Consider the following 14,466-nt stretch of genomic DNA (forward strand, 5'->3'; position numbering starts at 1 on the left):
TATTGTCCAAGGAGCAGCAGTGGCGTAGGAGGTTAAGAGCTTGTGTATCTAATCTGGAGGAACCGGGTTTGATTCCCCGCTCTGCCGCCTGAGCTGTGGAGGCTGATCTGGGGAATTCAGATTCGCCTGTGCACTCCCACACACGCCAGCTGGGTGACCTTGGGCTAGTCACAGCTTCTCGGAGCTCTCTCAGCCCCACCTACCTCACAGGATGTTTGTTGTGAGGGGGGAAGGCCAAGGAGATTGTCAGCCCCTTTGAGTCTCCTGCAGAAGAAAAAGGGGGGATATAAATCCAAACACTGCTGCTGCTGCTGCTGCTGCTGCTGCTGCTTCTTCTCCTCCTCCTCCTCCTCCTCCTCCTCCTCCTCCTTCTCTTTCTACGCAGTAGTGCCTCATTCTTTTAAATAGAGGCTTTCCATTTGTGAAAAAAAATGCCTGAGGTGAGGTACTCAAAGATTTAGAAGGAGGGTGTTTCATTTGCTGGGGCTTTTGGCTACGGGAATGGGGATTTACTTGGGGATTATGGTATTATTGATGGTTTTGTTTTAAATTTGACAGTTGCCTTGAACTACAAGGGGAAGGCTGGTATAAATAATTAAATAAGTTAATTGTGGCCCACCAAAGCACTTATAAGTTATCCAGTTGTTTCAGTACCAGGCAGGCACAAAAACAATTGAATAGTTTGTTCAGGTGATTTACATGTTGCCTCTCCAGAGTCCTGATCAAGGTAGCTTACAAGTAACAACAATATCACAAAATCATAACACCCCCCAATACATTATCCATATAAAAACAGAAGAAGTCGGCATCTGCAGAAAGGTCCAGAGAAAGAGAGAGACAGAGACAGAGACAGAGACAGACAGAGAGAGACAGAGAGACACAGAGACAGAGAGAGAGAACAGCACTAGTTCCTTCTATTTACCTTTCCAACATGGTCGGGACCCTTAGCTGATCAAATTATCTATGTATTGAAGGCAAATTAGGGACTCCTTCCCTTGGGTAACATGGACAATAACAAGATCAGGTGCACTCCTTTTTCTAGTCCCATATGTAAGCGATTAGATAGATAGATAGATAGATAGATAGATAGATAGATAGATAGATAGATAGATAGATAGATAGATAGATAGATAGATAGATAGATAGATAGATAGATAGATAGATAGATAGATAGATAGATAGATAGATAGATAGGTAGGTAGGTAGGTAGATAGGTAGATAGGTAGATAGGGAGGGAGGGAGGGAGGGAGGGAGGGAGGGAGGGAGGGAGAGAGAGGGAGGGAGAGAGGGAGAGGGAGAGAGGGAGAGAGGGAGAGAGGGAGAGAAAGAAAGAAAGAAAGAAAGAAAGAAAGAAAGAAAGAAAGAAAGAAAGAAAGAAAGAAAGAAAGAAAGAAAGAAAGAAAGAAGGAAAGAAGGAAAGAAGGAAAGAAGGAAAGAAGGAAAGAAGGAAAGAAGGAAAGAACAAACCCATGGGAATGTATGATCTACATGGTAGATATTCTCTAATACTGGATGGAAAACTTTATTGATGATAACCCCAAAGCATGATTGAGAAAACAAAACTGATGCTAGCCAGAAGGATTTATAATTTCCACCCAGACTTGGATATCCTTCATGACCAAACCGAGCAAATTCATCACTAAAACGGCAGATAATGTAAATCTTGTAAGTGTCATCACACACACTGAATCAATAGATTATAGTTTTGCAGGCATCCTGACACTGAAGTATTGACTGCTTGAGAAACATAACCATACAGTAAATATTATCCATAACGAATTGGCCTGACAGTGCTTGAAACTGGATACCTTCATTATGAGAAGGTAAAAGAAACCACTGGAACACAGGAAATATTCACTTTACTGGGGTAAATCACCATTCAGTGCTAAGACGATAGATTGTAATGTGCTTGATTTTAATTTACAGGTCAGCATGATGACCCAGTGGTTCTTTATGGTATGGGAGTTCTCATGTAGCTTCTCCATCTAAGCTGTTTTGTGCACACCAAGTAACTACTTCCTTTGAACTGAATCAGGGACCCAGCAAATGCACAGATTTTTTTTATCTACACCTAAACACACAAAGATATCTCTCTCTCTCTCTCTCTCTCTCTGTGTGTGTGTGTGTGTGTGTGTGTGTGTGTGAGAGAGAGAGAGAGAGAGAGAGAGAGGCTCATTCTGCACACGCAGAATAATGCACTTTCAAACTGCTTTCAGTGCTCTTTGAAGCTGTGCGGAATGGCAAAATCCACTTGCAAACAGTTGTGAAAGTGGTTTGAAAATGCATTATTTTGCATGTGCAGAAGGGGCCAGAGAGAGAGTGAAGTGCTGTCAAATCACAGCAGACTTGTGGAGACCCCCTCATGGGGTTTTCTAGGCAAAATATATTCAGCGGTGGTTTGCCATAGTTTCCCTCTCCATAAAAATCTTGATATTCCTTAGTAGTGCCCTATCCAAATACTAGCCAGGGCGGACCCGGCTTCCTTGGATCTCTATGTGGAAAGAAAGACGACGAGAGCCCGTATTATGTGGTAGGTAGTGCTGGAGATGGCTGAGCCGTAAAATTCACTGGGTAATTTACAGTAGAGTCCGAAGCAGAATTACACTCTTGAAGTCAGTGGGTTTAGAGAGATGTAATTCTGTTCAGAATGGCACTGTTAGTCACTCTTTCTAAGGGCGAAGAGAAAATCTGATAGCCCTGGGCAAGCCACGCTTAGAGTTTTCTGTAACACATTAATGCATAAAAAGATAGCAACAGGGCTTAAAACTGTTTTGAAAACCAAGCATCTGGGTGAAATGTCAAAAGAGCCCAACCTTTGCAGTGTTCTCTCTGGATAGTTTGTGTAGTCTTATTCCAGCTCCATGTAAAACACAGACATACACTGATTGCTATTGCATTATGCCTGGCATTTAACGATGAAAATGCAGCACAAAGGGAACAAAACACACACACGCACACGCACACGCACACACATCACCAAGCTACAGAAGAGACACTGAATCCTGTAATGATTACTGACCTTTCATGCACATAATGGGACTGGGTCTAAATAATTTAAATAGCTGCATTTGCTCAGTTGTAAACAACATTTGATACCAAGATGATTTCTATTTAATATGGGCTTTCCCCCTCCCCTTGAGCTTAAATTGTGGGGGTGTTTTCATTGTGAATAAAGCAGTCCGGAATTGTTTTTACAGCAATAGCCAAAGCTCCTCATATGTTACAGTTCCTCCTTTGAATCTGGCACAGTGGCATCCAGGAATAAACTGTCTCTGAGCTCTTACCCTGCATTCAGTGGGGCAGCCTTTCCTAATACAGACTGGATCTCAGTCAACTGAAGTTAGTTGAACAATGAACTCCAAGGTCAGCGTGGTGTAGTGGTTAAGAGCAGGTGGATTCCAATCTGGAGAACCGGGTTTGATTCCCCACTCCTCCACCTGAGTGACAGAGGCTTAGCTGGTGAACCAAATGTGTCTCTGCACTCCTACATTCCTGCTGGGCGACCTTGGGCTAATAACAGTTACCTCAGGACTTGGGCTAATCACAGTTCCCTCAGGTCCATTCTACACACCAAGGCCGTTTCCGCACAGCCACGCTGGGGGTTGGGTCGGCGTACACGAATGGTCCCGGAAACTACCAGGAAGACGGCGCTGCACTGCGCCGTTGCCCGATTGACTTACCTTCCCTGTGACCGTCCGGCGCGTTGCCAAGACCAGGGGACACGCCCCCTGCCCTGCGCGACCGCTCTGGAGTCACAGGGCAGGGGGGGCGTGTCCCCAGGCCTCGGCAATGCGCCGGACAGTTGCAGGGAAGGTAAGTCGATTGGGAAAGGGGGGAGGGGGTTCACACGGCAGCGGTTGGAAGCCACTGTTTCCCAAAAACAGCGACTTCGTGCCGCTGGGGAGGAGCGAGGGCGGCGCGGCTGTGAAGCAGGTCCCTGGGGACAGCGTTTTTGCCATGCGAACAGCTCCCTGGAGACGGCGTTTTTGCCATGCGAACAGCTCCATGGAGACGGCGTTTTTGCCATGCAAACAGCTCCCTGGGGACGGCGTTTTTGCCGTCCCCAGGGCATTGTATTTGGCCCGTGCGGAAAGGGCCCAAGAGTCAGGAATGGTATCAATATGCCAAGAAACAGTCAGGTACTGGTCTGGACCCCCAGAGTTGCCAGTAGGTGTGGGAAGGCCCAGGGAACGGGCTGCAATCCCAGACAGTGGGAGGCAGGTGCAGGAGGAGGCAGGTAGAGAAATCCACCATTCCATATATGCCCCCATTGCAGCCAAGTGAGCAAAGCAGAGGGAAGTATTTGGACTGCAGTTGAGTAGAGTGGCTGGTGAGTTGCCACCCCAGTGAATAAGCAATTGGGGGGGGGGAATGGGATTTCCCCCCCCCCCCCATGAACCTTTCCGGAACCTGTATATTTTGATATATTCTTGATATAGGAGTGTGCAAGCACAGATGGGCTTCCTGTTGCAAGAAGATATCCCTACATCTGAGTGCCTACCTATTCTGCCTTCCACCTGCCTTGATAGACTGATCACCTGGTTCAGTGAAACGTGGTTTCATTTGTGTTCACGTGAACTATGAAATGAGAAGACAATGTGATCAAAATGGAATCTGAACTTCGTAGCTCAGAGCTCACATTCTTAGGCACCATGCTCTAAGCCCATGGTGGTGAACCTTCGGCACTCCAGATGTTATGGACTACAATTCCCATCAGCCCCTGCCAGCATGGCCAATTGGCCATGTTGGCAGGGACTGATGGGAATTGTAGTCCATAACATCTGGAGTGCCAAAGGTTCGCCACCACTGCTCTAAGCCAACCAAACTTTGGACAGTGGGGCAGTGTACATGTTTGAAGAAGAAGACTTGGTTTTTATACCCCACTATTTTCTACCTTTAAGGAGTCTCACAATGGCTTTTCTTGGTTTTGTAAACCAACTCTTCTTAAACCAGCCCTGCAACTTAGCCAGCAGAGTGAGTGATTGTAACACCCAGCTGTACAGAGAGCTGCTTCACACGTGAGAATGTTCCTTGAGGCAGTGGCAGCTACTTAGAGCATGCGGTCTCACAAGATCATGATTTGTGCGATGTCCTTTTGTGTGGCAGAAGAGCAAGGACTCATTTCACATGATTACACCAAGGAAGGTTTTACTTTATGGACGCTCCTTAAGGTCCCATCTGGCCATCCCTTCTGTGCTCCGTTTTATTTCATTACAAATCGTAGCTTCCACGACCAAGACACCTACTGTGTCTCAGTGCATCTGGACGCCTCAGATTTTGGAGGGAGTCCAACGAGCCTCGTAAGCTCCCAAAAGCTTGAGGTTCAGACAGGCGGTGTGTCACGCTTGAGATTTTCTTCAGGGCATGTCTAAATCTCCAACAGGACAAGCAAATGATGTCTGAGAATGAGATTTCTATTTCTGATCTCGCATCGCATGCCAACAGAGACAGTCATCTCCAACTACCGCTGTTCTCTGTTCTCTTATTTTTCCCTGCCCGCTGGCTCTCTGCCCTTTCTCTTTCATATTTGCTGCTCCAAACTTTGTAAAATGACGCCACGGGAGATAAAAGTGGGGGTTAAGAACAAACACAGCGTTGTGCTGTTCTTATAACTGCTCTCAAAATGGCTGCGGCCCAGACTCCCATTAAAAACACTCCCCATAAAAAGTGTCCCACTGGGTCTATGCTTGAGGACAGTCTGGATGTCTTGCAGAATTATAGCTGGTCTTCAGAGGACAGGGATCAGTTCCCACAGAGAAGATGGCTGCTTTTGAGGGTACACCCGATGGCACTATTCTCCACAGAGGTTGCGCCCCTCCTGAAACTTCACTTTCCCCAAATCTATAAGAACTGCCCAACTTGGAGTTGGCAATCCGATAATCACCAGTGGTGAGAAAACGTCTCCTCCTGGTGATCGCCTCTTAAGGCAAAGGAATTTGCTGCTCCAGGCTTATAAGGGCTGAGCTCTAGGCCTCAAGGTGATTTTATGTTTTCTTTCAACCAGAAGCTGTTGGGGGCCTTAAATCCACTCCAGCTGTTTTGAGGGGTCCCATCCTGCTTCCCTTTCAGTTCTTGATGTCTAGGGTTTACATCAGTTATTGGACTCCAAAGTCCAAGCTCAATAATGGACTTAAGAGGTGAGAGGTATAATAAATTAAGTATCCATTTATTTGGCCGCAGCACCAGTTTCAAGAGGCAGAAACAAGGAACGCAAAAGGTCTTCAAGGTATAAAGTAGTTTACCGAGTCATCAAGTCAGCATCATCACAACATCATCAGTGAGGTAAAGAAGACCCTCCTTTTACATATTCTCCAAGGTGACCAGACATCCCGCTTTTGATGGGACAGTCCCCCCTTAAACCAATTTGTCCCGTGTCCCGCGGGTTTTTTTGAACTGTCCCGATTTTTGGAAGGCTGCCGCACTGCCTTCTAGGGCGCTCCCCTTTTCCTGCCCTGTCACAGGGCGGGAAACCAGGGAGCGCCCCAAGGCAGTGCGCTCCTGCGGCCGCATGTGCGCATGCCCGCAAAGCTGCCCACCCGGGTCCCGGTTTACAAATTAATATTCTCACATGTGAAACCCACTTCATACAATGCATGTTCCATGGATACATGGAAATGGCAGCAGTATCTAGTTAGCCAGCTGTGCCCCCAACCTCTGAACCTTCAGTCAACAGTCTGAAAAGGTGTGAGAACATCTGGATGTCAGGAGTGGGGTCAGCAGCCATGATCTTATTTCTTCCACATTCCATTAACGCTAAAATGAAAGGGCTCTTGGGTCCTACCCATGTTATATCTCCCTTTTAAAAATAATATTACCCAACTGAGTGATAATGTTACCTGTAAGTCACCTTCTGTTTTCCTCCAAAAGACAAATAGCAGAAAAGCAATTTTGATCATAAAAAAGCAATGTGGAAGAAAAGTAGTTAGTCATCTCCCCCAGATCTACAGCCTGATTCAATCCCACCCCACCCTAACAGTAGTGGTTAAGAGCAGGTGTACTCTAATCTGGAGGAACCGGGTTTGATTCCCCGCTCTGCCACTTGAGCCATGGAGGCTTATCTGGTGAACCAGATTAGCTTGTATACTCCACCACATGCCAGCTGGGTGACCTTGGGCTAGTCACAGTTCTTCGGAGCTCTCTCAGCTCCACCTCCCTCACAGGGTGTTTGTTGTGAGGAGGGAAGGGAAAGCAATTTGTAAGTCCCTTTGAGTCTCCTGACAGGAGAGAAAGGGGGGGGGGATATAAATCCAATTCTTCTTCTTCTAACCCCTCATCTGCTTTTAACTTCTTTTTTTTAAAAAAAGATGATACTGATAATGGATCTCCTGTGTCATGTCTCCTCCAAGTCTCAGCCCCTCATTTCATGCCATACACTGTGCAATGATTCCAAAATATTTCCCGTCCGCATTTCTCCCTAAACGATGGCGTTTTAAATTAACTGGTCTGGTTGATGAAAGTAGAAACAGTGGATTAAAAATCTTCCTGTGTTCCATTTTTTTTTTAAAAAAAAACTTCCAGATTTTCTCACAGACTCATGCACAGTTTTCTGAAGCATTTCACACAGCATATCACACAGCTCCTTAATATCTTTTTCCCCCTTCTGATATAACTTTGCACATCCACAAATTACTGAAAGAAAGCAACCATTATGTGATAGTATTTGATTGCATCAGATTCTTTTTGTGCAATGTTTTTTTTTATCTCGGTGCATGCAAAACCATGTGTACTGATGATACACGACAGCAAATGTTGATGTGATTATATGAATACTTCTTTTCCCCATATTGTATCTGTGAAAATTACTTAGATAGGCTCCCCTCAGGACTACGGTTTTGCAGTGTCTTCAGGGCGTACACAGTCAGGAATATGGGTCCCTCTGCTACCAATGTACTCTTTCCAGAGCCTTAATTATATAATACCCTGCGCAGGGAGGGAGATTGTTCTCTCCCAGGAGCTCAGGGAAGCAGAGAGGCTGTTAGTGGGAGATGTTCCAACCATCACCCAAGGAGGGTGCGGTTGGCCTAAAAAGAATCAGGTACCGAATTATTCATTCATTCATTCATTCATTCATTCATTCATTCATTCATTCATTCATTCATTCATTCATTCATTCATTCATTCATTCGATTTGATAGACCGCCCTACCCCTGAAGGGCTCAGGGCGGTGTACAACAGAACAACAACAAACACAGTAAAAACAAATCGAATGATCCCAGTTAAAAATACTACAAAACCTTAAAACTATAGCAGCAGTAACCTTCAATAAATAGTTAATAATTAACAACAAGAGACGTCTGGCATCACACCCCAGTGATCAAACCCTAAGAGGGGGCTGGCAGATGGTCGAATACACAGCCAGTGCATAGGGCAATAAGAGGGGCGGGCTCAGCGGCCGGCCCCCGCAAAAGCCCGGTGGAACAGCACAGTTTTGCAGGCCCTGCGGAACTCTCCAAGGTCCCGCAGGGCCCTAACTGCTGGAGGAAGAGCGTTCCACCAGGCAGGGGCCAGGGCAGTAAACGCCCTGGCCCGCGTGGAGGCCAGCCGCATCATAGAGGGGCAGGGGACCACCAGCAAAATCGCCTCTGCTGAGCGAAGGAGGGCCGTGAGAATGACACAGTATAACCTGATCTCGTCAACTCATGGAAGCTACGCTGGGTTAGGGAGACCTGAAAGGAAAACTCTGCAGAGGAAGACAATGACAAACCACCTATGCTTCTCACTTGCCCGGAAAACCCCCACCAGGAGTCACTATAACACAACTGTGACTTGACGGTACTTTACACACAGACATCGAATTAAAGTTAGCAGTTCAGCAAGAAGACGTCGTGTTTGGGAATTTTGTTTTTCAGCTAGCTTCTTTCTGTGGCAGTTTTGATCTATGTATTTATAGCATACCCTGTGTTAGATCGTCTCCATTTCCACACCTGTTCTCTTACATAGTACACTGTTCTGGCATTTGGTTAACAAATTAGCCTTTCTATTTGCCTTGGTCCTCCCTGCCTCAGACTAAGCTTTAAAGCAGAGCATGCCCTGAATGAAAAGGGAAACGACTGGTGGGGAGGGAAGATATACTCAGCCCTCCACAGTCTGCCTTGAAGCAGAGTAGTGGCAACCAGCTAAGGTCCTTGCCTGCTTTCATCAGGGCTGAAAGGGGCAGGAAAGAAGGAGGTCCATGTGCAGGGTTGGAGGGCTCCTTGGAAGGGAAGCAGAGAAGAAGAGTTTACTTCCTCTTCCCCCAACAGACACCTTGTGAGGTAGGTGGGGCTGAGAGAGTTCGGAAAGAACCGTGACTGGTCCAAGGTCACCCAGCAGGCTCCATGTGTAGGAGCAGGGAATCAAATCCAGTTCACCACATGCACTCCACTGTTCATGTGGAGTGGGGAATCAAACCTGGTTTTCCAGATTAGAGTCCACGGCTCTTAACTACTACACCACACTGGCTTGCTATCTACAACAAAACCCCACATTATCCCTTCTTTTTCCACAATGCACATAGATGACTAAGAACATAAGAACATAAGAACTAGCCTGCTGGATCAGACCAGAGTCCATCTAGTCCAGCACTCTGCTACTCGCAGTGGCCCACCAGGTGCCTTTGGGAGCTCACGTGCAGGATGTGAAAGCAATGGCCTTCTGCTGCTGCTGCTCCCAAGCACCTGGTCTGCTAAGGCATTTGCAATCTGAGATCAAGGAGGATCAAGATTGGTAGCCATAGATTGACTTCTCCTCCATAAATCTGTCCAAGACTGAAGAGGAACAAGCAATAAACTGAAAGGTACAACATACTGCAGTTTCATGCATAGGCGTAACTCCAAAGGGGCAAGGGTGTGTGTGATGCACCGGACGCACCCCTGTGGTGGTGTGGTGAGGGCGTTCCGGGGGCATGGTCGGGGTGTTCCAGGGCGGAGGCATTCCGGGGTGGAGGGGGGGGGGCAAAAGGTGCACCAGACGCTTTCCCCCCTTGCTATGCCTCTGGTTTCATGCTACTGCAGTATATGCTCCAGTTCCATGTTACAATTTCCTAGCCAAAACAGAGAAGTGGAACACAATGCATAGCACATCCATGACATGGCTCAGCTCTACAGGTTATCCAGCCACACCTATCAGTGACTGGGCACTGCTTTCCAAATTCACCAGTTGGTGCTAACCATTTTAAATCAATCACACGCAGCTCTGTTTGGGCCTTCACTCCGAGTCATATTTTAAGGCTTCCCTATGTCAAATGTACTCTGGTTACATCCCGTGCTTCACATTTATTAATCACAACTTTAATTTTCCTTTATCCACTTTGAGACTGAGCCGGCATCTCTCTTGCTGTGCCTCCCTCAGAGATAAATGGACAACCAGACAGCCTGTGTAATCATTTCAGAAATTTTGGGAGCTGTACACTTTTGTTAGAAATAGCCAAAAATGACAGCAGGCAATGTCCAGAAAGAGCCAACTCAATGTAGCCAAAGAAGATCCAGTCCAAATTTGGTGTAATCATAATAGCTGCGGTTGGATATCCAAGAAAAGCTTGATTCATGAGTCGAAATTAAAACCACCACTAACCTTATAGAGCAACGGCAAATGACCCAGTTTCAAAAGGGCAATTTTGTGGGTGACATTGGAGATGTCTGGAATCCTGAGCAAATCTTCCACAGTTCCGTACTGCACATCTACAACTTCACCCTGAAAAAAAGAGAGAAAAACAGAGAGCTGCTAATATCATTACTACTACTACTATTACTATTAAATTCATGATAAGGATTCTGTAACTTTACATGACTTCAGTGATTCAATTCGAAAGCTGGAGCTTCTGTTCTAGATTCTCGTTGCTGGAGATAAAATCTCCATCATCATTTTCCCAATGAAAACAAAGAAATCTGATGATTAAAATAATTTAATACAAATTAAATGGAAGGAATCTACATCAGCAGACCACACACAGAGAACTTTTTAAACGGAAATTAGAGAGTTTCATGGAGGATAGTTCCAACAATGGCTCCAAGCCATGATTGTCATGCCCCCACAGAGCCTTTAGTTATTTCCCTTTTCAGATTCAGTTTCCCTATAGTCAGTATGGGTTTTGCCTTATTGTTAAGCCTTTCCTGGGAGGGTGTTTTAGTTAGGCCCTACCCCTTTAAGACTTTTTCCCAGCAGGCAATTCTCATTTTCCCTACCCAGAAGCCCTCTGTGTTAATTGTTCAGTTAATCTATGAGGTGCTAAGGGTGAGGATCTCCGCACTGTTCGTAACGTCTATGTAAACCATATAGGTCCAGACAAGACCATAGGTTTATATGGTGGTCTAAAAAGAGAACAAGCCAAGTTCATCTACAGCAAGAGCAAAGATTCCAGAGCTACAAGGAAGCAAGAGACTGTCAACCCTCCAACAGCAGCTGGAGAAGAGACAAGTTTACAGCTTCCTACAGCCTGAGGATAAGCAAGTACTCTGTTTAGTTAACCCTGGGAGGAGTTAGGGTCTTGTTTCTTCCTTTGAAGAAAGCCATTTTAAGAACTGTAGAAACTGGCTTGCATTCCCACTTTTTGTCCCAACCAAGAACAGGGCACCTCAATCAAAGACGCTTGTGGGGGGTGGGGGGGCAGAACAATGATGATGCCGTATACAGTTAGTAAACCTATAAATACCAGTTCTAGGAGGCAAAAACAGTGTTGTTTACCATAACTGTGGTTCATCTAGTGGTCCTGTATGCCAACACACGTAGGACTACACTTGCGAAGGCCCGCTGCGGACTTTTTAGGTAACAAATTGAGAGCTTTAGGTGATCAAAAGGGTGTTCCACTCCATCCTGGATTTAAGGGGCCTGAATAAATGTATTGCCCCCAAGAAATGTTGTATGTTATCAGTGCCAGACATCATGCCCTTATTAGATAAGGGAATCTGGGAGCCAGAATCCTTCTTGTCCCTGCTCCTGGGCTAAAACTTGGGTTTCTGGAATTGAGGAGACCACGGTCTAAATGGGAACCCTTGCTGTGGGTAGCCGTATTAGGGGTACTGGTAGTTCCCATATTAATTATTGGGCATTTTGGAACATCTGGTAGATCACTGAGTAACAAAGTATGCTGGACTTGATGGACCACTGGTCTGATCCCGCAGAACTTTTCTCATGTACCTGTGTTAAAATTGCTGTGAAATTTGATACTTGTTCCTGCATATAACCATTAATGTTAAAATACTGCAAAACCATCTGAATAGCATAAAAATGAGGATCTGCTAAGTGGGAAACAATTATCTGCATTCAGCTGGTGTTTCTTTGAGTATACCAAGAAGGGACTGATGCTTGTTTGGCTTATTATGAACCTCAGATAGACTGAGGTTGTTGTAAGCTGCTGCCATGCATTTTAAAATAATGCATATGTACCGTCACACTGTTTTCTAGGAGCTAAACAGGGTGATATTCCTGTTAATAATGTATTTGGGGCTTGTAGTACACTCACGGTGAATACCCGCTTTGTGCAACACAATCCAACTATAATGAATCAAGTGGATTCTGTGATGCTTTTCGCATTCGCTTTCAGTGATGTCAAAATGATATAATCCCAATCTTTACCCATTCTGAATATTAAAGCAGAATCACTGGCGGCAAAGAACAGATAAACTGCTTTCCTGGGGCAGAACAATGCTATTTAAAAAAATAAAGAAGAACGCAAGCCGTTTATCAGCTGCCGGAAAAAAGGGACACTTGTGCGTTTGCTTTAGATATGCAAAGGTAAATCCTCTTATACCTAAAACTGTGCAGCTACTAAACTCTCAGATTCATTCAGTCATTCGTTTAAACTGGGTGCGTATTCTTTAAAAAAAAATTCTGCAAACTGAAAAGCATAAGCGTCTCAAGGAAAATTCAGCTTTGTGTAGATGGAACAAACTAGGGTTTTCATCATGGTGACACAAAAGGGTTTTTAACAGTACCGACATTAATTGCTCTCCCCAGCATTTTTCATAAGCTATGTCGATTCTGGACCACCTCCATGTTAGTTCAGACATTTCTTAAAATTAAAGCTCCACACTGACTGATGCAATTTGTGCTTAAAAAGCTGGTATTTCAAATGATTTGCATTAGCCTCAAAGCCTTAAAGTTTTTTTTTTCAGAGTAACAATGTGAAAACTTGAGGCCATTTTTGTTCATTCATATTTCTTTAGTTCTTTACGACATTTACATCCCACCTTTCTGCCCTTACAAGATGGCTAAAATGTAAAGTACATATGATAAAATGCTTTTATAAAACCATTCAAATTTAAAAAAACCCTCTCAATTGTTTCTCATTACAACAACGTTTAAAAGAGTTTTAAAAACAGCTCAAAATGCATATAACAAACACAAAACACAAAACATTGATTAGGACAGAGGAATAGTTGAGGGAATGCCAAACAAAACATCAGTCTTCACCTACTGGCACAAGATGGTACCAAAAGAGACGGATACATTTCCCTGAGAAGAGAAGTCCAGATCTTGGGCACTATGCCCTCTTATAGCATTTATTGGATATAGTATTTTTATTTCATTCTTTTCTAAGTTTGAAATTCAAGTGTGTTATTTTTTTGTGTGTGGGGGGGTACTGTTTGTCTTGTGCTCTGCTATGGATATATTGACCTGTTTAGGTGGTGGCTTGTGCTTAATAATTGTTTGTGTGGATTCATTCACAGCCTTGGCTAGTCAACCCTTACCATCTAGTATTTCCTATTTATAAAATATTTAAAATGATTTCTACAAAATCTCATACATGCTAAATCCCACAACAATATACTTCGTATACGTATAGGCTTAATTCTCAGACAGGGATCTCCAGCATGGTGTGCATGGCTCTCACCTACACTTTTCCAGGTGTTCATCAAGTGGGTGGAGCCTGTTGGAGTTTTAGAAAGTGGGTGGAGCCTGATGGAGTTTTTGCCCAGCAGGACTTACGACAGGTCACTGGATATTATGTTGAAGGATTATTTACTATTGGGGTTATGCATGACCTCACCGTTGTATGGTGGGCCCCACCTCCCATGCCAGCCATTTTGTGCTTGTGTCACCACCCTGTGTCAGAATTCCAAAGGTGCTTGCAGGTTCCAAAAGGTTGGCTTCCACCATTCTAGAACAACCAGATATAAAAGAAGAATGCACCGCACAGAGTTGCCATTTTATGTGAATAGGAACAACACATGTATTTACCATATACACAGAATGCAAATCGACCACTGGATTTTTCAGAGTCCATATTTATGCATACTAAGGCTGTATGCAAATATCTATGTTTCCCCTGTTCACACAACATGACAATGATCCATATCCAGAGGATCAAGGGTAACATATGCTACTGCTTTGCGTAGTTACCGAATTTTCAGTACGCATGACTACAACATGTGAAAAACCCTTACGTGTTTGGCTAACCTTTCCGAGATATCAATCCTTCACGCAATTATTTCAGCATGGCTTATGGAAACAAGTCTGAACCATTATGTGAAACATGGTAAGACAATA

General features: G+C 44.7%; 1 protein-coding gene across 1 annotated transcript in view; it reads right to left on the reverse strand.

Moving 5' to 3' along the window:
- Positions 1 to 14,466, reverse strand: part of NAALADL2 (N-acetylated alpha-linked acidic dipeptidase like 2) — a 530,968-nt gene that overhangs the window by 385,519 nt on the left and 130,983 nt on the right. The window contains exon 3 of the mRNA XM_048504877.1: positions 10,552 to 10,671. Coding sequence (XP_048360834.1) covers positions 10,552 to 10,671 — 120 coding nt within the window. The remainder of the gene's footprint in view (positions 1 to 10,551; positions 10,672 to 14,466) is intronic.

The sequence above is a fragment of the Sphaerodactylus townsendi genome, linkage group LG08 (assembly GCF_021028975.2).
Source record: "Sphaerodactylus townsendi isolate TG3544 linkage group LG08, MPM_Stown_v2.3, whole genome shotgun sequence".
Classification (NCBI taxonomy): domain Eukaryota; kingdom Metazoa; phylum Chordata; class Lepidosauria; order Squamata; family Sphaerodactylidae; genus Sphaerodactylus; species Sphaerodactylus townsendi.